Source organism: Corapipo altera, unplaced genomic scaffold (genome assembly GCF_003945725.1).
Source record: "Corapipo altera isolate COAL_440 unplaced genomic scaffold, ASM394572v1 61411, whole genome shotgun sequence".
In the NCBI taxonomy this organism is placed as follows: Eukaryota; Metazoa; Chordata; class Aves; order Passeriformes; family Pipridae; genus Corapipo; species Corapipo altera.
Window position 1 is genome coordinate 24341876 of NW_020884875.1, and position 23932 is coordinate 24365807.

At 38.5% G+C, this 23932-nt stretch overlaps 1 protein-coding gene across 6 annotated transcripts in view; it reads right to left on the reverse strand.

Annotated features, from left to right (window-relative positions):
• PIP5K1B (phosphatidylinositol-4-phosphate 5-kinase type 1 beta) overlaps positions 1–23932 on the reverse strand; it is a 105177-nt gene that overhangs the window by 23109 nt on the left and 58136 nt on the right. For 5 of the 6 annotated variants that reach the window (XM_027634842.1, XM_027634838.1, XM_027634843.1 and 2 more), the window contains 7 exons: positions 21631–21783; positions 20181–20480; positions 3426–3637; positions 1347–1430; positions 1197–1245; positions 582–666; positions 19–84 (listed from right to left, as the gene is read on the reverse strand). In XM_027634842.1, the coding sequence (XP_027490643.1) occupies positions 19–84; positions 582–666; positions 1197–1245; positions 1347–1430; positions 3426–3637; positions 20181–20480; positions 21631–21783 (949 nt within the window). The remainder of the gene's footprint in view (positions 1–18; positions 85–581; positions 667–1196; positions 1246–1346; positions 1431–3425; positions 3638–20180; positions 20481–21630; positions 21784–23932) is intronic. The other variant, XM_027634844.1, reaches the window with a different exon arrangement.

Below are 23932 nucleotides of genomic sequence, written 5' to 3' on the forward strand. Positions count from 1 at the left end.
ATTCTACCTGCACTCTGCCTTGTCTCCTGAACCCGTGCTGTGCCACGGCCCCTTCCCCCTTTCGGACCGCGGCAGAGGGGGAAACTAGAAATGGTTGATAGTGATGAAGACAAGAGATTTTATTAATATCCAACTTTGGATATTTTTCCCTTCATAAAACACAGGAAAAATGCACATTAAAGGGAAGAATACTTCATTTTTGAAACATGCTGACAGTGGCATGTAAAAAAATCTTTATTTTTGCAAATTAAATAAATTAAAATCAATGTAGATATTCCTACAAATACCAGATACAGGATTGGACATATCATTAGATCATAAAACTTATTTATCTTTATATCAATGCTAATATATAGGAACCTCTTTTACCTTCAGATGCCCCAGATGTGACAAAAATACATAGCAAATAATTATCTGTAATTTTACTATTAGAGTATAATCCTAACTGATTATCCCAAATGAATTTCTTCTCTGGAGTTATGAAAATGGTACATGATGTTGAAGAAAGGCTTATTTTATTGCCAAGGCAGGAGCGTTATATAGTAATAATAATAAAAGGAGTAAAATCACTACTTGCTTACCTTGGACTTTCTTGAAAACCCTTGTGCTCATAAACTTTAAAAATCTGTCTGCATAAAAACTTGGTCGGTGAACTGAAACACTGTCCTGTGAAATTGAAAAAGGTCTCAGTCACATTTTCCATAAGTAAATCACAAGCAAAGTGTCAAGAAAAGAAGCTGGACATCTCAGGTGAACTGTATTATATATTTCAGGCATACTCAAAAGTAGTGAATCATAACAATGTTTCCCTTTTAAAGGTTGATTTTTCTAGAACTTTTTTTAGGTATTCAATTTATGAAATAATGAGTTATGAATTATACAACTATATTCTGCAAAATCTTCCAATTATTTGAAATGTGTTTTTGCATACAATGTGTATTTTTCAGTTTCAGATCCATCAATGTCCTGCTAAGTGGCTGGTCTTATGTAAGTTAAAAGGACAAGCTGATAATATTAGTTGTTTTTTGAAAGCTCAACAAATAAAATCAGAACATGTGAAGATTTCAGAAACAGCCCAAACCACATGGTGATGTTAGACTACAAATATACCAGAGCTAGCTTTTTTCTGGTTAATATAAATCAAAGTTCCATTAGCTAAAATATTAGCAGTTAAAAAAATAATGAAATCTACTTACTCCATCATAAACAAGAGCTTTCCAAGAATGTTCCAGCTTCTTCATTAACCTAAGCATGTAAAAACAAAATCAGAACTGCTTTATAAAATTTTTACATTTATAAGTAACTTCAGAATAGCTTATTCAATGAAAACTCAAAATTCAACTTACCTATAAGACTGGAGAATATCAATAATACCCATAAATAGAAGCAGCTTTTCTCCTTTATGGTTTTTTGCAGGAATACCTCCCATTCTAAGAGAAATAGAAAAAAACCTAGTTAGATTATATATTAATTATGTAAATTATGTATTAATGTGCTTTTCCAAAATTTCTTTACATACAGATCAGTGACAGAAAAAACAACAGCATCAAGCTGAGTATCCTAACTACATGGCCCTCCAGTCGGTCCCAGGTATTTTCTCAGCCATGACCTTAAAGAATAAGAATGTTCATCCTAAGACCCTCTCTTCCTACTCCACCACCTAGAAAAAAGAGTCCATTGTTTTAGAACCAGAAATCCAATTTTCAGTTCATCAGCTTCTGTTCACATTCACGAGTCCACTACAAAACCAGAAGTAAAAGTGACTGAGGATGCAGCTCATGCAGTACCTCTAAATAATTTTTAGCAGTTTGAGAAACAAAAAACTAAAGCAGCTATCAAAGACATAGTTGAGAGTATTTTCCCCATTCTGCCACTAAAGCAACAAGAGAGGCCTGGTTACCAACTATTAAACCTTCTCTTTTTTTTGGCATAGGAAGGGGGGTGGGGTGGGGTGGTAGCAGGTTGTGGTGGGGGGAGTAGGGGCAGAGGGAAACACATTTTTTATTATTCTAGGCATAAAGGAAACCTTGTAAGAATCAGTGAAGTTTAACTTACTGTAAAATCCCATTACCATGAACTACAGCTCACTTAACTGGTCAGACATTCAGAAGTGTTAAACAGTTAACAAAACGATACTCTGTCAGCTTTTCCTGGAAGTTATGACTAGAAATTAAACACAGTGCAAGCAGCAGTTATTGCTGCTGGGTATCCATTCTCATCCTCTTCTTTATATAGCCTTACAATGAACCACAGCAGAAGACTGACCTAGGGGTCTTTTCTGTAAGATCTAGGCTTAGTTTCATCCACCTAAGTGAGGTTTGTCCCACTAGTAGTTATGTCAATATGAGAGAGGACATAGTGCAAGGAGCCAAGGAAGGACCCTACTGCTGCAGTAGGCTTTCACTACACTTCTCAGGATATGTGTATATATTATATATGATCTATATTAGCTCAAGTGATGTGGAACGCAGGGTGGGTTTCCATCTATGAACACTTTCTGGAATGACCTATATAATCAACTTTCCCAACACCCCTCAAAACTGCCAACACAACACCTCTACCACCATACGATGCACCATAGCATTGACCATCTTCTGTGTGAATGTGAGTGAGCTGTAAAAGCTGAGTAAAATAAAGCTCTTTCTAATTTATATTCTAGAGCTCTGAACATCTGAAAACTCTCTACGAATGCTAAATATCATAATTCTCCCATTTGTTTGCTGTGGGTTTAAGCACATTTCTATATCATTGGTTGGTATTTACCTACACAGGAGAAAAGTAGATCCTGAATTTAAAATTAAATTCTCATTATAATGAAGGTATATACAATGCTGAATGATGAAGATAATGTACTTACGAGCACTTAATATATTATAAGGGAAATAAAATAACTATTGTTTATATAATCAAATTTCTACTGCACTTTTTACTAGACAGAAAAATAAGACGAAAGCAGCAGTTCTTAATCTCAGGAAATATCATATATGACTGCACTTCGGTGGCTGAAGATACCATTCTATGTATTGAGCATACTACTTCAAGATGAAAATGACCACTGTAGGAATATCCATGTCAATGTGAACAAATAATTTTTGCTTATGTCTCACCATGCTGCTTCCAATTAAAATTAGATTATAGTAGGGACTCTTGTAATAGCTGTCTTATAACATCTCTTTTACAAAAGAATGCATTTGTGCATACATAAGTCACTCTGAACTAACCAAATTTGCTATCATGTATTTAAAGATGATCAATCTATTAATCAACATTTTAATTTCATGCTCTGTGGCAAATCTTGATGATGCAGCTTTTGGAAAACAAACAAAAAGGCTCAATCTTTCAATTTCTGAAATGCAGTGTACTCATGAATGTTTTGCCTGTTAATAGTTTTAATAGTAACCTTAAGAGCAGGTTATGGCACTTACGTGTTTGTTGTCTCTGTGGTGACAGAGTCCCCTGACTTCCCAGGGCCCTGTATAGACTCCATGGCTGTGGAATAGAGAACTTTCTGCCCTCCATGACGTTTTGTGTCTGCTGCACTTTGGGAACCCTCTTCCTCTTTTTCCTTCATGTCACTGTTCAGTATGTGGATTCCCAGTAGCAGACTGTAATCCATGATCTTAAAACTTTCTAGGACCTACCAACAAAGAAGAAAAGGCTATACTGAAAAAAAGAAGAGTTACACAGCAGCATTTTTCAAACCTAAGCAAAATCATACCTTCAAGGCACAAGCTTGTCTTGTAAGGAAAATGTGTGAAATTATAGTTAAAAATCCTTTACTATCCCACACAAGTCATAGTGCTAGTTATCTATTTAGCTCAATGTTCTTGTTATAAGTGCAAAAGAAAGATGCATAGCTGAAATGTAACCTGATATTATTTTGTAGACAAGGAAGATAATTCTAGGCAGCACTTTTTGTTGATAGCAAATAATCAATTAATAGCTCCATCATATACTTATGAAGTACAGACTTTTTAAAGTAATCTCTAATGCATGTTCCAGACCTTACTGAGCATTTTGCCTATATTACTCTATATTTTGCCTATATTACTCTCTATCTGTTCTCCACCTTCTGTTTAAAATAGAGAGTGTGTTCTTTGAGAACTTTCAAGTGTCAAAAAAGCATTTGCTCCCACCCTCTTATTAACAGCTGACGGGATATGAGTACAAAAATCATGCACTTCTCCATTAGGTAAATATGGCCTATCTAAACTCAAACACAAGTTTTACTTCTGAAGTATGACTTAATTAACTAGCCTTCTCTTCTAGCTCTACCAATCATTTTTGTCTCTATCAGTAGGCAAGTCCCCTTTCTTTTCTCATATACCTGTATTGTCAAGAGTTTCGAGTCAGCTACACTGTTATGAAGTCTGGGATGCTGCCATTGAAAGGCAAAATACAGTTCAAGTCAATATCTAAACATGAACTAAAACAAGCTGTGATCACATCTAGTAATATAACCAAACTGTTTGCAGACAGCAACTGTGTTAAATATCTTACATAACAGCAGTGCTAAGTGGAGGGAGAAAAACTAGTAAAAACCAGGAGGGATATTGCTGTGCCACTCACCTCTCCTTTACCTCATGCAGCTCAGCAATGATTCATGGTGCATTTTGACACATAATGTCCTAAGATAATGGTAATGTAATTTTTGGTACAGAATCAAGAGGCAACAGTATATATTTTTACATGAACAAGAACAAAATGTGATTTTGCAGAAATGACAGAGCACTAAGTCCAGGTATGTAATTTTGATGAAGATTATCCAAGTACAAATATTTTTATACAAAACACTGAGATGGTTAAGTAGAAACATTCCTTCTCTTATGAAAAAGAAAAGGGCAGTTTCAGCACCTCCACAGGTTTAAAACATAATTGGCAGTAAATCATTAACTTAGTATGGATGCATACTAAATCAGTTGATCTGTATATCTTACCATAAGGTTTATACACCACTAACCCTAATTGTAGCAAAAAACCTCATTGCTCAGATAACCAGAATAGTGAAGAAACAAAACATAACACACTGTAATCCAAGTGCAGAAAGGCACAGCCTCATTCTGATTTCCAAACACAAGGGGTGACTTTAGAAGACGTGGTATGTTTGCTCTTGATCAAAGTAATTCTGCGCTGTGGCAGGTTAGTTCAAATGGAACAAGAAAAAGGCTGTTAATGTATCCCCTTGGTACTCCCACAGCACCTTCTGATGACAGATCTCACACAGGATTTCAGCCACAACAAAAATATGTATTCGAAATTACCATACGATAAGATCCTAAAATTGTACTGTGCATTGTGTGGGAATGCTGGTGGCTAGTAACTTCCTTGTTTATGATCATAAATTGCAAAAACAGCATGGCTAACAGGTACAAAGGCACTTGGTGCCAAAAAGTTCTAAAATTTTCTTTACTGCTTACTTTTGCTACCCTTTACTCAGAATTTCTTAAAAAAAAGGAAATAGCGAATGTTTGCCATCAAATACTGAAAGCAGATTGTGGGTAAGCTGAAAAATAACACCTTAGTAGTACAGTAAGCAACACTGTCTATGCAAAGCCAGACTACCGCACCTAGTCAGGTTTGGAAAAACTACTGCTATTTTTATTTTACAGTTATAAACTACTGCTGACACCTCTGTCTTCAACCTATTCCTTACTGCCTTTTGAATTAGATCACATTAGAGACATGATTTTACTGCACTAATTAGATAACCTATGTCTAGGACTGGATGTAACTTCATGGAAGGCTGTGGTGTAATGTGCTGCTCCTTCGTCCACAGGGACCTCTTATGTGATAAAATTAGTCTTTCTGACTGCATCAATTCACCATTGACACTTAAACTAATAATACTTGTACAATACAATGGACTGTTCTTTGACAATTTATGACTTTGTCATAGGATTACTAAAAAGCATAATAAGAACAAGTAGCTATTTTGTTATTCTAGTTCATTAGGAGACTGAAACACCTGCACATCCAATGGATTAACTGCACTACAGATTCTTACAAATAGCACGTAGCATATGAACTGTAACCCCTGCCCCCCAGATAGTCTGTTCATGGCCCTACTCAGAGGTAGGACTGTCCTGTTCAACAAAGTCTCTTTAAGATATTATAACATGATGTGGCTCTCTGTCTGCCTACAGGTTTGATGTACAGTTCTGATGACTTCCCCTTAGAAATTTGATAACCAAACCAACCACTTCTTATGCAAATGCACCTTTTTGAACACATCAAAGCATGTTTCACTCCCCATCTGTTTCTGATGAAAATTCTGACAAGAAATAATTACCAGAATAACAAGGAGGAATCAGCACTCAACAAAAACTTACTTTGTGTCAAACTCTCAGCCTGTATTAAGACAGAAATTTTACTTAATCTGTGGGATTTCCAGCTGAATATATCCAAAGAGTTCTCACATATGTATCTTCATGAATATTTAAAATACCAAATTGTGAAAATTTTTAAATGTGTAGGTAACGTTTTCCACACACAGTTGTAAAAAACAATCTGGTTTGCTGAGGACAAGTTACAAAATGCAGCACATTAAGATATTTCTGGGCATGCAGCATTCTATGAGAACATGAAAAAAGCACAAGCTTTTTCCCAAGCCAAGGTTTACTTGGAGACACCTTTGACAATTTTAGAAAGAACTGCTTTTAAGATACAGCAAGTTTTGCTACAAAGGCACCAAAATGATAACCTAATCTAATGAAAAAAACACTCAAATAAATCACAGTATTACGTAGCAAAAGTATTCATAGCAAAAGGAGAAAGACCTGTAAAACACCTGATGCCATCTATGTGAAATCACTAGAAATTGACATTAACTACCAGAAATACACTACTTTTGTAGTTAAAGTGAGAGAAATTGAGTCTGTGCTCATGTAACCACCCTAAAATGTACCTTGCTAGCAAAATGGCACTGTGAGATTTCAGCAATATAATCTTAATCATGCTGTGTACTAACAAGAAAGTGTTGCATTTGATAACGAACGACAAGTAAACCTTCAGTTCATCAACCTGACATTAAATTGTTCACCTCATTTGTATTTATACAGGTGTTATTTAACTACCTTCACAGATTCTGTTAACACAACATTGTCACTTAGTCACCAAGTACTGCTGGCAAGGCTGACTTAAGCTGCTCTGACAACTTCCAGATGGCAAGTGTCGCTCACAGATTTAAGCCTTATGCACTATTTTGCATAAAAACCCCAGCAAAATGGCATCGGAAAGTATGCCATTTCAGAACATGAAAAAATAACTCTATGCCTCAGATTTTCTTTTCTTAGAGTCAATCAGGTGTTAAAGCGTTCTGTGAATCATCTTAGATATAGTTACACTCCACTATCTCAACCAGTGACTGACAGAGCAAAACAAGTATTTCTGCTATGAAATGTCATTTTTATTTTACATGCAGCCAGCCCAAGCCACACACTATCCGACAGAGAAATCTGCATTCATGTTGTTATCCATGCAAAACAACATGCAAAAAAGTCAGCGGGTTATTTTCATAAAGGGGTCAAGAAAAACTAAAACCAAAAATTTACAAGATTATGACATGCAAGTAGTGAAAGGATAACCATGCAAGGAAGAATTTCTTCTCCTACAAGCATTTTGGAAAAAGGACATAGGAATTAACAGAAAGAAGCTGACTTTACAACAAATCAATAATTACTCTTCAACATAAGGAGCTATATCAAATCAACACAAAATAAGAGACTGACTCACAAAATAAGCATTTCTTAGAAACAAGTGCACAAATGCCAATGCTTAGCAATGGATCTGGTTTAGAAAAAATCCATTCCAAGAAAATGAATCACCACCTCCCCATCAAATCACTTCCCATTTCAACAGAATTACAGCATCACAAAATTTGCTGAGTTGGAAGGGACCAACCAGGATCATCAATACAACTCCTAGCCCTGCACAAGACCATCTCCCATGTGCCTGAGAGTATTAACCAAATGACTCTTGAACTCTTGCAGGCTTGGTGCTGGGACCTCTTCCATGGGGAGCCTTTCCAGTGTCCAACCACCCTCTCACTGAAGAACCATTTTCCAATATCCAACCTAAACCTCCCCTGACACAACTGCAGGCCATTACCTCAAGTCCTGTCACTGGTCACCACACAGAAGAGATCAGTGCCTGCCCCTCTTCTTCCCTTCACAAGGAGGCTGTAAACCACAATGAGGTCTCCTCTCAGTCTCCTCTGCTCCAGGCTGAACACACCAAGTGACCTCAGCCGCTCCTCATACGGCTTCCCCTCAAGGCCCTTCACCATCTTCATTGCCCTCCTTTGGACGCTCTCTAAGAGCTTAATATCTTTCCTATATTGTGGTGCCCCAAACTGCACACAATGTTCAAGGTGAGGCCACCCCAGTGCAGAGCAGAGCGGAACAATCCCCTCACTTGACCAGCTGGTGATGCTTTGCCTGATGCCCCCCAGGACACGGTTGGCCCTCCTGGCTGCCAGGGCACTGCTGACTCATATACAACTTGCCATCAACCAGTACCCCCAGGTCCCTTTTTATGGCACTGCTTTCCAGCATCTCATGCCCCAGTCTGTACAAACATCAAGAGTTGCCCCACCTCAGGTGGAGAATCCGGCACTCTCCCTTGTTGAACTTCATATGGGTGGTGATTCCCACTCCTCTCATTTGCTGAGGTCTCTCTGCAGGCCCTCCTTGCCTTTGAGGGAGTCAACAGCTCCTCCTAGTTTTCTTTCCTCTGCAAACTTGCTTAGTATCCCTTCCAGTCCTGCATCCAAGTCATTTATGAAGATGTTGAAGTTGTTGAACTCCACTAGTGACAGGTCACTAGTCTGATGTTACCCCATTAACTATTACCCTCTGTGATCGATCTGGAGCCAACTGCTCACCCACTACATGATGTGTTTATCCAGCTGTGTGCTGGACAGTTTGTCCAGCAGGATCCTGTCAGAGGCAGTACTGAAAGCTTTACTGAAATCCAAAAAGATTCCATCAACTGGCTTCCCTTGATCAGCTAGGTGAGTTACCTTGTCATAAAAGGAAATCAGGTTGGATAGGCACCATATTCCTGTCATGAGGCCATGACCAATGGCTGTGTTGTCTTTGAAGTGTTTTTCAATACTTCCCAGAATAATCTTCTCCTTAACTTTACCAGGCACTGAAGTGAGACTGAAAGGCCCCTAGCTTCTCTGGTCCTCCTTCTTGGAAATGGGACAATGTTCACCAGCTTCCAGTCAGCTGGGACATGTTCAGATTCCCACGACTGCTCAAAAATCATTGGGAGAGATTTTGCGATTACATCAGCCATCCTTTTGAAGATTGTAGGATGAATTCTCAAAATATATTAACTAACACTCCAAAAACTAACCATGCCTTTTCTGATTGTAAAAGTAAAGAGAAAATTGTAATGTCAATTGGTACTACAGAAGTGATAATATATAAAGATACAAGAGATCTGTAGCATTATGCCATGTCCATTTTCCTCAAACTAGCATTTGTGACAGAGGCCCTTCATCTAAGATTAATACCTTTTCCACCACCCTGCCACACAATGCCATGTTTTATTTCTGTCCTATGCTGCAGTTTAATACTCTGTTAAGTTGTGTCAATGGTACTGCTTGTGAGGACATGCTGCAGAGTGGGTCACTGAAATTATTTGGGTTAAGTAATAATCTGTGTGGATCCTTCGAGATAGAAAAAAGAGAAGAAAAACACCATACACACAATACAAACACTACCAATGGATTTGGAAAATTCAGTGAATAAATTTGATCATACAATATCTCTATCACAGTTGCTTCAGCACAAAACAGATATGTATTCATGCCAAAAAGCTTTTGCAGCAACTGGCTAAAACAGCAGTGATGTAAATAATACTCAGACCTCAAACTTAGGAGATATGACCCTTTTTGTCTTCAACTTTGAATTTCCTTATCTTTCCAGGTTTCTTTGGTAGTCACTTTTAAAATGTGATTTCCTAAGAAAAGTCCATAATATTGATAAAAATTTGATAATATAATAAAATTAAAATGCAGACTCTCAAAAGCAATTCAATTCTCAATAACAAATACATCTTGAAATTATTTTTTTGTTCTTAAAAACTGAATGACCACAATTTGCTTAATTTTCATTGCTTCTGTAACAGATACTTTGCTATACAGGTATCAATATATTAGTCGTTCTAATGTTAACTTAGAAATGAAAAAGGGTAACCACATACTTTTGTTCAAAATCTTCCTCAACACCTGCATGAAATTTTGACAAATGTAGAGAGTATCCCTAAGGAACTGTGCTTTTTACTTTTCCAACAACAGGACCATTTCCAGCCATTGCTACTGAATATCTGAAAAATGAAAAGCAAAACAAAAACCCCCTCAAACCCAATAACAAATCAAACTATATAAAAATAATACTGATAAGATTCAATTTTGGTATAAATAGGCTCAATTTCTATTTAAAATTAACAGAAGGGAAATCACATAATACAAAAAGCTGAATTCCGTTGCTTGGTTTCTAATTTTATTTAAAATTTTAGCAGCAATGCATCTTGTCCTTCATGTCTTGAAATATTTTAAGCAGAGAGAAAAAAAAAACCACTTGAACTCCTACTCTGACCACCGGATGAAAAATTAGGTTCACACACTTCAACCTTCCAGCTAGATATTAGTTAAATAATCTTGACAATAGTTCTATGAGGCATCTAATAATTCTCTTAATTTTCTAATGCAAAAATACACTGTAAAAATTAAGTGGTCTGCCACTGGGGAAACAACACTGAGACAATCCATCAGGAAAAGTTTTGGTTTCCTCATCTGCAGTAAGACTCGCCTTAAGGAAAAAGGTAAAAAAGGAAATGGTGAAGATGATTTGAATCTCAATTCTAAGTAATAGCTGTATTTACAGAGGGAAGTAACTTACTTTTCCACCTTCATGAATACTGGACAAGATATTCCCAATAAGAAATCATAAAATATGCTGTTATAGGTTATAAATCTGAGAGAGAAATTTTTCTTTCCCTGCTTCCCTGTAAGAGAAACAGAGTTCAAATAGGGAAGGGGGAAGGGAATCAATTAGCCTTACAAAAGAAAAGGCTGGCCAGGCTGCATTCCATGCTAATGGCCCATCGAATGCTGGAGTGAGGGGGGGAAGGTTTTGGAGATTTGAGGGAGCTGGGCGCCTGGACAGAGGACAGGTCAGACTGCGCAGAGTTCTCTTGCCGGGACGGAGACAGAGACTGTGTCCGGGCATTTCTGGAGGAAAAGCCTGGGAGCCAGTCCTTCTGGTTCTTTCGTCCTGGTGAGGCCTGACCACCGTCCCTGCGCCGCCACTGCCTCGTGACTCCCGCCGGGACCTACTGGGTTTTTTTTTCATCGGAGAGGTCTGTGTTTGCTGGGAGAGAACGGGAGAGCCTTGGAACACCATCATCTGGGATCAGTGAGTCCCGTAGGGGTGAACTGCTTTTCCTTCTGCCTTTCTCCCATTGGGGGAAGGGTCTTCTTTTTCCTTTTGGCTTCTTCCACGATCCCAGACCGCCCCCAGACTCTCTCCCCGCGTGGTGACCGCCAGAGCCCCACAGCGCCCCCTGCAGGTCACCACTGAGAACTGCAGGCCCTGCACCTCCAGTGACCCAATGGCGCCCCCTGCAGGCTACCATTAGGACTGTGCTAAAGGACAGAGAAGTATTCATTCAGACCTTTTTTTTTTTTCCCTAGGATTACTGTCTAGTTTTTTTGCCTTCTGTTACTGTTTTTGCCAACAGACATATATCTTTTAACAAAGGGTTGTTATTTCTTCTGTCTTTTCCACACTTCCTCAATTAAAGCCCCTTAATTTTGAATTTACAATTGCTGAGAGAGAGGAGTTTGGTCTATCTCATAACTCATCCTCTTTAGTAAACATTCCAGTATTATCAGACTGTGACACACGCATACTTTGCCTACTCATAGGTCATTAGTACTTTAGCTGATAGCTCAAAAAATACCATTCCTATAGATACAAAATCTAATTAACTACTGCAAAACAAAATTCCCAGGTTTACAGTGAGTTGTCTTGTCTGTTTGTGTAAAACATTTCTTAATGTAGTTTTAAATGTGACAGGATCCCTAAGGTCACAAAGTTAATTTAGAAGAACCAGTTTTGAGTCTACAGGACAGCTCTCAAATATGATTCATTAAGAAAACAAGTTATTTTTAAGTAACAAATGAAAATCACTAGTGCTTTTATATACTCTGGCCCACTTTCTTGCCATGTTTTTAAATAGGTGGGGAATAAATTTTAACTTCAGTTTTTAGAATATGATAACTTTGCCATTTTGCTGGGGAGTTTTATCTCACATTTCAGGATAAATAAATATATTCTGCTTAATTTGCATAATTTATTTTCTTCTACGATATTTATATACCTGTAAAAGTGTTATGAAGAGGACAGAGAAGTACTAGGGCCTGACAAAGTGAGGCTATCTGAGTGCATACAGGTAAACATCTTACAAAGTAGACATTAACAGCAAAGTAAAGAGCATGAGGAAGAATACTTGGAATCTTTTTTTTTCATCTACCCAGTTATTAGAGCTAACTGAATTTACATGCACCCGTACTTTTAGCCCTTTTCAATTATTTTTTCTCTTGAAATCAGCAACAGATGAAATTGGAAAAACAAAACAAGGGTTAGTATTAATAGAATATCCCAAATTCCTGCCTATGACTAGCTGACATTCAAGAACATGCCATATCTCTGTATGCTTCACACGCTAACATCTTACAAATGCAGAATCCTGTGATCACCTGGAATACATGTCTCTTGTATAAAGTTATATCAATATGCTTTCTCAGGTAACTAGATGAGAAACAGTTTGTAGAATAATATCTCTGTATAACCATGATATCATCTCTTTTAAAAGGGACTTCCTTTGTTTTTTCTTCTAATAAGCAATTACCAATTCTTCTGTATGTTAAGGGATTACAGGGAAGATACAAAGAGTGTCTTCAAAATCAAATCACTAGACCATATTCTTATGAGATGTGCTAGTATAGCCTTCCTACAGTATTTTTTGACATATACTTCTATAAAACTCCATCTCCATTTTTAACATGGAATGAGCAAAAGACAACTCTGTTACTTGTGTGTTTGGACTGTGAATTCCAGCAGAATAGATGTCTTCTACATGCTTTCTACCTAGAATAGAGGTAATTTGTATTTATTAAACTGCGTAAGAGCACCAGTAAAAACCAAATAAATAATAACGGATGCCTGATTCTGTATCAGCTATGAAATATGGAATGCTACCATCAATTCACTTCTAGCCTTTCTCATACAGATTCATGCTAATGTTATTTGTATCTAATGCACCACTTAAGTGCCATAGCTTATCCTTTGCCCCACAGAATTATTCCTCTGAATCAGAACAATTTCTGCAGGGTTAGGTGTTTATAACAAAACACAACAGCAGCTAAGATTGATGTGGAGTTTTATTTTCTGCTCCTTTGAAAGAAATCCTCAAATGCACTTCAAACCATCTTCAATGTCTTTGGTGACTTTCTTTTTATTTAGTACTTGCTTACATGCCATAACACTCAATTCTTGGTCTCTTTCATGAGCAGAATTTTGTTTGGAAATTGGAGAATCTGCTGTATTCTTTAATAAATCAGAATTTTATACAATGTTCAGAGTAGCTAGCAGCATGATTACTTAAAAAAAAAAAATCACAGCTACTGAAACTAGCTTCCAACACTCTCAGTAATTACCATTACACAAAACACAGGATCATTTGCTTTCCAGATTAAAGCACTCTGAAGTGAATAGCACTTCAAAGCAAAGATTTTTAAGAAAGCTATTCAGGCAAATGAAATTATTTACTTTTAGTACCATTTGCATATAATGTGTCCCCTGTCTCCACACATGGCCCACCAAAGTAACTATGATAGTGCTTGCGGGCAAGGATAGGATAGCTACAGTAAGCCTCAGCAATAGTCTGGAGTTTGAAAGCTAGTTCAAATTTTTTAATTGTGTGCATTGTATGTATGATAAACTCACGAATGCTACATCTTTGGGAACACTGTAATGTTACATGCCTTGGTTTAGTTAAGGTGCAAAAACTGCAAGATGGTCTACGAGCAGAGCTTTCAGACCCTGTCACCTTGGGAGTGAACATAACAAGCCAGGGATGCAGGAGCTGGACAATGCTATCAAACAGCGCCTGTCCCAAAACAGGTAATCTGGAGTGGCCACTGGAGGCAATTGCCCATGACAGATCATTACAACCTACTCAACTCCATTCTCTAACTGGGCAGGTCTTGCATCTCTCCACCAGTGCTGAAGGGACTGATACTTCAGCAGTGGTCCACCACTGCAGTACTCCATTCCCTTGGGGAGGAGCTCCATATCACCTATCAAGATATTTTGTGTCAGCTGAGCAGATGCATCAGGAGACCAGTTTAACTAAGCAAGATAAAAATGGAGAAACATTGCCTCAGCAGGTAGGGATGGCAGCTATTGCCAAGGAAGTCAAAGCTCAGATAGAGTTGAGACTGACAAGGGATGTCAAAGAAAAGCTTCTACTGCAAGTGGGAAGAGGCTGACCAAGCAAAATGAGGGCCCATTGCTGGATGGAGTAGGCGATTCAATGATAGCAGACACATATCATAGCAGGTCCCTACCACCACCTTTGTCATCACTTGTGAGTTCTGTCAGGCCTCCAAAATTAGTGATGGAACTTAAGGAGGAGAGGGGCTACCAGCCAGGGATTTTCATAGTAAAGAAGCAGGAAAAAAACTCCATTGCTTCCTGATTCTGATTGCAAATATAAACAATGAAAATATAATCCAAATTTAAGCAATACAGAAGTGAATTTCTTAGACCTGAAATACTGGGAAGATCAAAAATTTTCTTCCTTAAATAAATTCTTTATTCCAGTGCCTACACTAACTTTCTCACTTTGGAGTAACAGTATGTACTGGGTCTGGCTGAGATGGAATTCATTTTCCCTCAGCAGACCTCACAGTGCTCTGTTTGCATTGGTAGCCAGAAAGGTGTTTACAACACATCAGTGTTTTGGCTACTGCTCTGAAGGTGCATCAGGTAGATGCTCACATACCCAAAAGTCACACCACTGAAGAACATCAGAACAATAAACAGGTGGATAAGGTTGTTGAGACTGGAATAGCCCAGGTAGACTTGGACTGGGAGCAGAAGGACGGGCTATTTATAGCCTGATGGGCCCATGAAACATCAGGACATCTAGGAAGAGATGCGATATACAGATGGGCTTATATCGAGGGTTGGACCTGACTGTGGAGGCCATCACACAGCTTATTTATGAATGTGGAATATGTGTGGCAATCAAGCAAGCCATGGTGAGTAAAATCTTCCTGGAATAGAGTGCAGTGGCTGGGTTTCCAATATGGGGAGGCCTTGCAAATTGACTACATTGGACCACTACCACAAACAAGTCAAGGGAAGACCTACATACTCACCATGGTGGAGGCAACAACTGGCTGGCTGGAAACATATCCTCTAAACCAGGCCACTGCTCAAAACACTATTGTAGGCCTTGAAAGGCACATTTTGTGGTGACATGAGAGAAATGAATCAGATAATGGGACTCACTTTTGGAATAATCTCATAAGTTCTTGGGCAAAGAAACATGGCATTGAGTGGATCTATCATATAGTTTATCACCCACAAGCCTCTGGGAAGACTGAGAGGTATAATGGACTGTTGAAGACTATGTTAGTAGTCAGTAGTAGGGGATCTCCCAACTGCCCTGGTCGTGCTCAAACCAAACCCCTACACACTGTGGGAGGAAATAAGGTCCCTGTACTATAAATGGGGAAGTGGCTGGGGAGGTTAGTATGGGTTTCTTCTCCCATGGGAAAAGGCAAACCCATCTGTGGGATTGTCTCTGCTCAGGGACCAGGGTGTACTTGGTGGATAATGCAGAGGGATTGGGTGACTTGGTGTGTGCCTCAAGGAGACTTAACCTTGGGGGGAAAATAATCTGTGAAGTAATTTGTATGTTGCAGGACATAAAGTAACAGGAATTATATAAACTGACTCAGAGTGAATTTTCTGAGGAGCAAGGAGTAGGTAACAATGACCCAAACCAGGCTGGTGTTGGTACTCACTAATCGATTGTGCTGCGTTTCCTGTCCTGAACACCCATCCTGAGGAATGGAGCTCAAATCACGGATCTGGAAAGGTGGAGGAAGCCCACAAAATGGGAAAATAATATCCATATGTAATAGGATGGGAGATAGTAGTTAATGAAAACGTACAAATCTGTATTTTGGGTATAAAGATGGTTTAAGGATACAGTTTAAGTTGTAGTTGGTAAGAAGGGATTTCTGTACTAAGAAATAAATACAGTGGAAAAGTTAGAAGATATATAACTTATGTGAGGACTGAGTATGATGCAAATGATACAGTGTGAGATTCTGGATCCAAATCTCACTTAATTATTGATATGGGTCAGAACCAACTCACTGTGAGTGTGTGTGTGCATGTGGGGAAGGGCTGGGCCTGGACTTGCCAGTCCACGGTAAGGCCTGCACATCAGGCCTGTGCTGAGGGCATAGGGCAGAGTCAGAAGGCAAGTCCTGCAGCCCACACAGAGCACACGAGCACACGGTAGAGCTGCAGGCCCTGTAGCCAGACTGTCAGTCAAGGCAGAGCTGCCTGGTAGCCCAACCACACCACACCCCTGCAGCTTATGACTGGCTACAGCACAACTCACTCTGGCCTAGAAGGCACTGACTGCATATCCTGCCTGGGAGGAAAACTGAACTCTATAAATACATGAGACTCCATGCAGTCTCCCTCTTCTTCTCCTCTCTCTCTCTTCTCCCTCTCCAGCCAGCACCATGTGAATCATCGAATCCTGTTGGTAACCATTTTTTCCTTTCCTTTCTCTCCTTCTCTCTTTCTTTACCTTTTAATCAGGTTTCTTTTACTCTTTTCCTTCTCTTATGGGTAACTTAAAACCAATGAACTGTGTTTTACTAAAGCTGTTATACGGATTGTTTTAGTGGATGTTTCCTGTGGAATGGGTCTTTGTGCTGAATGTTTTAGTGAAATGCTTTTTTCTTGGTTGTATTTTAACGCCTTTAAAAACCTTTTGCCAAAATATCTTATTTTTCTCACTAAATTAAAAAGAATTTCTCTTAGAGAAGAGGGTGTGACTTTTTCTGTGGATGTTAATTAGAGGTTATAATGAACCAAAAGGCTTTTAAAAAGTCTTAAATAAAAAATGTAACCACTCTGGGCAGTTTATAGCTTAATCTGGAATGGAACATATGGGATAAAGGGTGGAGATTGTATTGAGTGTGGCTGAAATGGAGTTAATTTTCCCATAGGAGCCCTCACAGTGCTGTGCTTTGCACTGGTAGCTAGAAAGCTGTTGATAACACACCAGTGTTTTGGCTCCTGCTGAGCAGCACTGGCACAGCATCAGTGCTATCTCTCCAGCATTCCCCCTCATCAAGGACTGGGAGTGGGCAAGATCCTGGGAGGGGACACAACAAGACCAGCTGACCCAATTTAACCACACCATATGACATTGGCTCAGATATAAAAGCTAAGGAAAGAAGGAGGAAGGGGAGGCATTTTTTAATTACAGTGTTTGCCTGTAGCAACTGCTACATGTGTTGAAGCCCTGTTTCCCAGAAACTGGCTGAACATCGCTTGGTGATGGGAAGTAGAGAATAAACCTATTTTTTTTTCTCTTTGCTTGTGTGGACACAAACTTTCGCTTTAGCTTTATCAAACTGCCTTATCTCAACTTCTGAGTTGTTTTCCGTCTTATTTTTTCTCTCCCCTGTCCAGCTGGGAAAGGGAGTGATAGAGCGGCTTGGTAGGCACCTGATGTCCAGGCAAGGTCAACCCACCACAGAGTAAAAAGAGATGACAAGTTTTTAAGCCTAATCAGTTATCACTCACACTGACCAGCCATCCAAATGCCATGTGGGCAGTAAAAACCAGTGGCAAGACAGTCCCTTTGACAAAATGGATGGAATATCTCTACTCTTTCTAAAGGCGGAAGTACAAGGCAGGTAGTCAGATCCAACTTCATTTGTTGAGCAAATTCAGCTATATGAAAAATAGCAGTGTCTGCTCCCTTTGTTTCATAACACAGAGTAAAACTTATTTGAATAGAAAAAAAAAGTTAATTTTTTTTACATACTTATAACTTCTAGTATGTGTATGTATATCTACAGACACACACAGACATATACTTCAATGTATGTATGTGTATTTATGTATAGATACTGGTTACTATAATTTCCTTTTTTTCTTTTAATAATTTTAAAATTTAACTGGGCCTTGACAAACTCTAGACTAACTTCAGAGTTGTTAATCTAAGATTACACACTGAAAAAATTATATTAGTTCAGCACTGAAATAACATGTAGGAAGAATTTACCTAGACTTTCAAAGAACCAGTAAGAGTCCCTTTTATGTAACAAATAAATGACTGATTTTTGATTTTATTTTTCAGCCCAGTTCTCTCTTTTAGATTCCATTTATTATTTTCTATATAATAGATTCTCCCAGGCTTTGACTGGGTAAGAAACCTTGGACAAGTGGGGGATGCACAAAAGGGCATCCATATCCTCAGATGTGACATACTGATGCATTCTGCATTATCACACATGGCAGGAGCTCAGGAAATACTCACTGCAAAAAGCTACAGAAAGAACAATGTGTGGTGTTAGATAAATGTCTCACACTGAATATGTAGCTGAACATTAGGTCACCCAGCTTTACAAACCAATCACCAGGCATTGCAGACTTCTGTGATAATTAAACAAAGAATTCTAGTCATGTGCAAAAACAATGCTTTCCATCTTGTACCACAGGTGGCAGCGAACAACAAACTCTGATATTCAGGATGCCTTTTCTGTGTTGAGTTCAGCCCACCCATTCTGATTTTTTATTATGAAACTCTTAAGATTCCCCTCAGGCAAAGCCAATTTTTATTCTCCACAACCCTGTGAACCTTGGGAAAATCAGAAACCTGGATAACTCCCCCTTTTCCTAATTTATGTTTTCTTACCTTTGCTACAGAGTAGAAACCTATTTTACAACAATTCTCTCTGTCATAACAGGAACTGATTCCATTCACCAAGGTCCTCTCAAGGAGCAATGGTATGTATAAGACTGCTGCCACTAGGCCTGCCTTCTCATTCCTAGCTCTTCTTAACTTACAAAGAGGCCAATTTAGTGAAGAGGTACTGAGCTTGCAGCTCTACATACAGATTATCATACATAACAATGGTATCACAGGGCTAATTGTGCCTTAGGAAAAATAATTAAAATCTCCAAATTAGTGGAAATCATCATCATCATTATCATCATAATATCTACTGGACTTCATTCCTGTGTTAATCTCTATTTCTACAGGTGGATCAGTGCAATCCTGGACATACAGAGAAATGGGAGGACAGATCTGGAACTTCTAGATGATAAATTCAATGAGTCAACAATGTGCTCTGGTGGCCAAAACGGCCAACTGTATCCTGGGGTGCATTAAGCACAGTACATCCAACTGGTTTGAAAGAGGTGATTGTCCCACTACACTCGGCACTGGCGCAGACTCACCGCAAGTACTGTGTGCAGTTTTGGGCTCTACAGTGTAAGGAGGATACCTGTCCAAAGGAGGCAACAAAGATGGTAAAAGGACTACAGGGCATGAATTGTGAGGAGCAGATGAAGATATTAGATTTGCTCAGCTTAGAGAAGACTAGGTAGGGGGACTCATTACTGTCTACAACTTCTTTATGAGAGTGGCAGAAATGGTGGTGCTGATCTCTGGTGCCTGGTGATAGAGTGCAAGGGAACAGCTTAAAGCTGCATTGGGGAAGTTCAGATTGGGTATTAGGAAAAAGTTCTGTAGTGAGAGGGTGGTCAAACACTGGAACAAGTTTCCCAGGGAAGTGCTCATGGCCCCTGGCCTGTTGGTGCTCAGGAAGTATAGGGACATTCCATTCTATGATTCTATGATCTCAGATGCCAAAAGCTCAACTAAAATACAGGCTTCAACAGTGGTCTGACATCCATAGTTCTCCCTCATTGAATAGCATGGAAAACAAATGGAGTAAGCAACATACAGAGCCATGTTCTGTTCTTTGTTTTTCCAAGGTAAATCTAGAGCAGATGTAAACACAGAAATTTAAATAGCCAATAATTTTTACTCACTCGACAGTCCCGCTGTAGTGTTTTCATTAGTGCACTGTGCGTTTCAGAGTCAAAATACAACCCTTCCTGTATATCTTGCAAGAAATCCAAGTCTTTGAATGTAGGGTTGGACTTCTCCCTCTCTTTTCTTGATGCTCTCCGTTTGTATGTGGAGCCTTTCAAGTCGTATGTGAGATGCATTTTCAATGCTCGTGGCAAAACATTGTTCATGACAACAATTCTAATATTAATGCCTCCTGACTGAACGCAGTACAGCCCATAAAATTTAGGTAGAAGAGTCCTTGGATTCTGGTTCAGATTCTAAAACAAAAGAGATATTGTTAGATAGGTCTACTTTCAGTAAACTTCCATGCTTAAGAAAGGGTTTTTTTCATAGCAAAGGACATTAACAAACTTCTATGAAAACTGTGTATGACTTTTTATTCAGCACAGTTTCTTAGACCAGTTGATCTGCTTTGTGGGTCTCTATTTCAGAAAGCTAGCATAAACACTGCCATTTTCCCAGGAACTTATATATGCCAAGAGCAGAGCAGTAACTAGATTCATGCCGGGTTTCTCTTTCTCGCATACTATCAAAGTGTAGACTTGGCCAAACCTAAAAGCATCCCAAAGACTTTATTTATTCTGATCTGAACAACCTTTGCATTCTACCTGCTGGAAGAAATTTGGGTCAAATGTAGTTCTCATTATCTTGATTTGGAATTTGAAAAACAGAAACCCTGTCTCCATGAGGCTTTACACAGTGAGGGTTAGTGCAAAATGACCGAGTTGTTTCCGCAGGAGTGTGAGGGTTATCGATCGTGTGTATTTTATTTTGTTTTTGTTCCCTTTTCCTTCCCCCTTCCGTTTTCCTTTTACTTGGAGTTGTGCATGGTATTTCAACTGTATATAGTTGTATATAACATAAATACATTTATTTTCATATAAGTTTGGCTAGTTTGGTTTTTTTCATGGGGTTTTTTTTTCCTTAGCACTGTGCTGGAGGTATTTTGGTGTTGGGTCTGGGGCTTGGTAGGGAACCAAGTAAAACTTAGACAAATGGAAATCAGAAGTAGTTTGGAACAAAAGTGAAACTGACTGGTCTAATTTCTTTGTCCACTCTGAGTGAAATGCAGAGGGTAGACAAATATAAAACGGAGAAAAAAATTGAATTAGAAATCTAGAAACCTTTATTTGTTACTAGCTTATTATAAGTAAAGTTTGGTATCAAATCAGATGATGACATTCAGCTTCATCTTGAATGCTAAAAGAACAGTAATTCTTATCTTAAATGTATTCTTTCTGTTGGGTGTTTGGGGCACAAAGTTGAAAGGCACGTAAAAATATCAAAAATATTACAAAAAATACGGATAAAACCAATGAAAGTTTACAAGACAAATGAAACTGAATCTTAAGAAGTGTGACATGAAACAGAAGAAATACAGGTAAAATACAGTCTTCAGTTACTTACCATATAATAACCTGGCAAGAGCTTCTGGAGAAACTCAGCCTCTTTGTGTTGAACTGTTTTGATGATGAACTCGTCATCTCTAGTTACAAAAAATAAGGACCCACTGGCACCTGGGTTGGATAATTCAATTAAAGGCTCACTGCAGATTGAGTACTGGAAGAGACAAAAATTGTTTTTCACTGTCAATGCGTGCATTACCCAGACACAAGTCTAATAGAAAGAACTGCAGGTTCAAATAGGCACAAGAGAATCAGGAAGCTTATTCTTTGGTCTTCAACTGTAGCAACACTACTACTGTAGAGCAAGCTGGTTCACATAATTTGGCTGAGGTTCGAAGGCCAGTTGTAAAAGTCCACTCTGCCCAGGACACACTGCACAACCATGGAAGAGCAGCTGGCAGGTGAGCATACAGTTCCTCTTCATGTCCCACTGCACCAGGTGAACATTCCCTTGGGGTGAAGCACATGGTTGAGGTGGAGGGAGTTGATCCCCACACTGGCACTATAGAAAATTCTTGAGCCAGAAACCTTAAAAAGACATTGCACTGCAACTTTTTGCTCTTCACAGTCATTTATGAAGGAGACAGGTACAAGAGATGTTAGACAAACACACCTGGAGTAGAGGTGTAGACAAATAAGCAAAGCCTATTCTGTGAAACTGGGATTGAAATCATTAGACTAATAATCTTGGTATAGCTACTAATGTAGTTTTCTGGTTGAAAACTGCTTGAAACAGAAAAAACCTCAATACCAGTAAGCAAGAAAAATTGAGGTTTGGAGGAGGATTATTTTGGATATTTAGAAAAGCCTTCTGTTCTACAGGGCACATTAAAAATTACAATCACATTAAGGAGGAAAAAGGTATTAAATCAAATTTCATTCAGACTAAATGGAGATGAGACATTAAGCCCAAAACCATAAAAAAATCTGTTTATATTAAACCTAAAAACTTTCATTCACATACCTTTTTTTTGTTCTTGTTATATATCATCAATTTTACACAGTTGGAGATTTAATGTACGGTCCAATATTTTAAGGGTTCAGTCTTTGCAAGAAACAAAATTACACAGGAAGTGAATTGTGAGTAGTGTAAGTACTAGGGAATTATTCTTAGCAATGCAGTATTTTCTGGTCTTCTCCAAGCAAAAGGAATAACTGTTTCAATAACAAATATCTGGCATATTAGGACATTGCTTGAGATGAGCTGAGCAATTCCACAAGAAAAAAAGTTTTGTTTTTTAAAAAAAGCTTTCATTAAATCCATCGTGGAGCTTTGCCATTGTCTTCAGTGGCTGGTGACAACAAAGAAGTAATACAAGAAAATCTAATCAATATGCTCTTTTGTAAGTACTTGAACTAGAGAAGCATGCTTCTTATGGACTCAAACCACTGCCTTAATGCATCTTCTTATCCTGGCTACAGCTGATGCTTTTCCCATGTTTGCAATTTTTAAGAAACTTTTGCATGATATAAAAATGTTTCCTGTTCCTCTTCCTGCTTCTGCAGTCCACTCAGTTCCAATTAATACAAATGGTCTTTCTTATTAATCCTGTAGTTACAATTTTCTACTGGTAGAACAGCCATACCAATCTGTAACACTACAAACCCTTAGAGCAAACCAGCAGTTGTATTGTAACCCTTGCATTTTTCTTGCCAAAATATATAAAGCTTCATGAGTCATTGTCATTGAGGTAAGCATTTAAAACCAATTATCCTAAAATATTAAACTCAATAAATAAGCAGAAGTTGTTAACCTACGCTCTGTGCAGGTCATTCTACAGTTGTGCTTATTCCTGTACAACAGAAATCTACTCATCACGTGCTGCTATGCAGGGAGCAGCTAATTTTGGCTGGACACTTATGAAAGCCAAATCAAAATGGAAAAGTAAGAAAATCCTCAAGACCCTGACAACTGAGTACTTCATGATCAAGACATTTAGATGCAAAATGCCAGTGCTCCACGAGGTTTCCAGTGACAACTTAATTTTACCAGCTGTTCAAATGTATTCATCCTTGTTAACCAGTCTGACTTCTATAGCGCATTACCACTTAACTTCCTTGGAAAAGGTGAAATTGTGAATCTTTGGGCTTTTTCACTTCACATTAATAGTGTAAACTCACATACGCTTGCTGTAACTTCTCTTAATCTTATTTTACTTCCCTTGCCCATTCAGCCACAGTTGGACTATCACTTACCACTTATCACATACCACTTATGTCTTTTGCTGTGCAACTGAGTGTCACAAATCGCTTTTTCACAGCAAGCAGTCTTTCTGTAATATTTAACTTCTGTTACTGCAAAG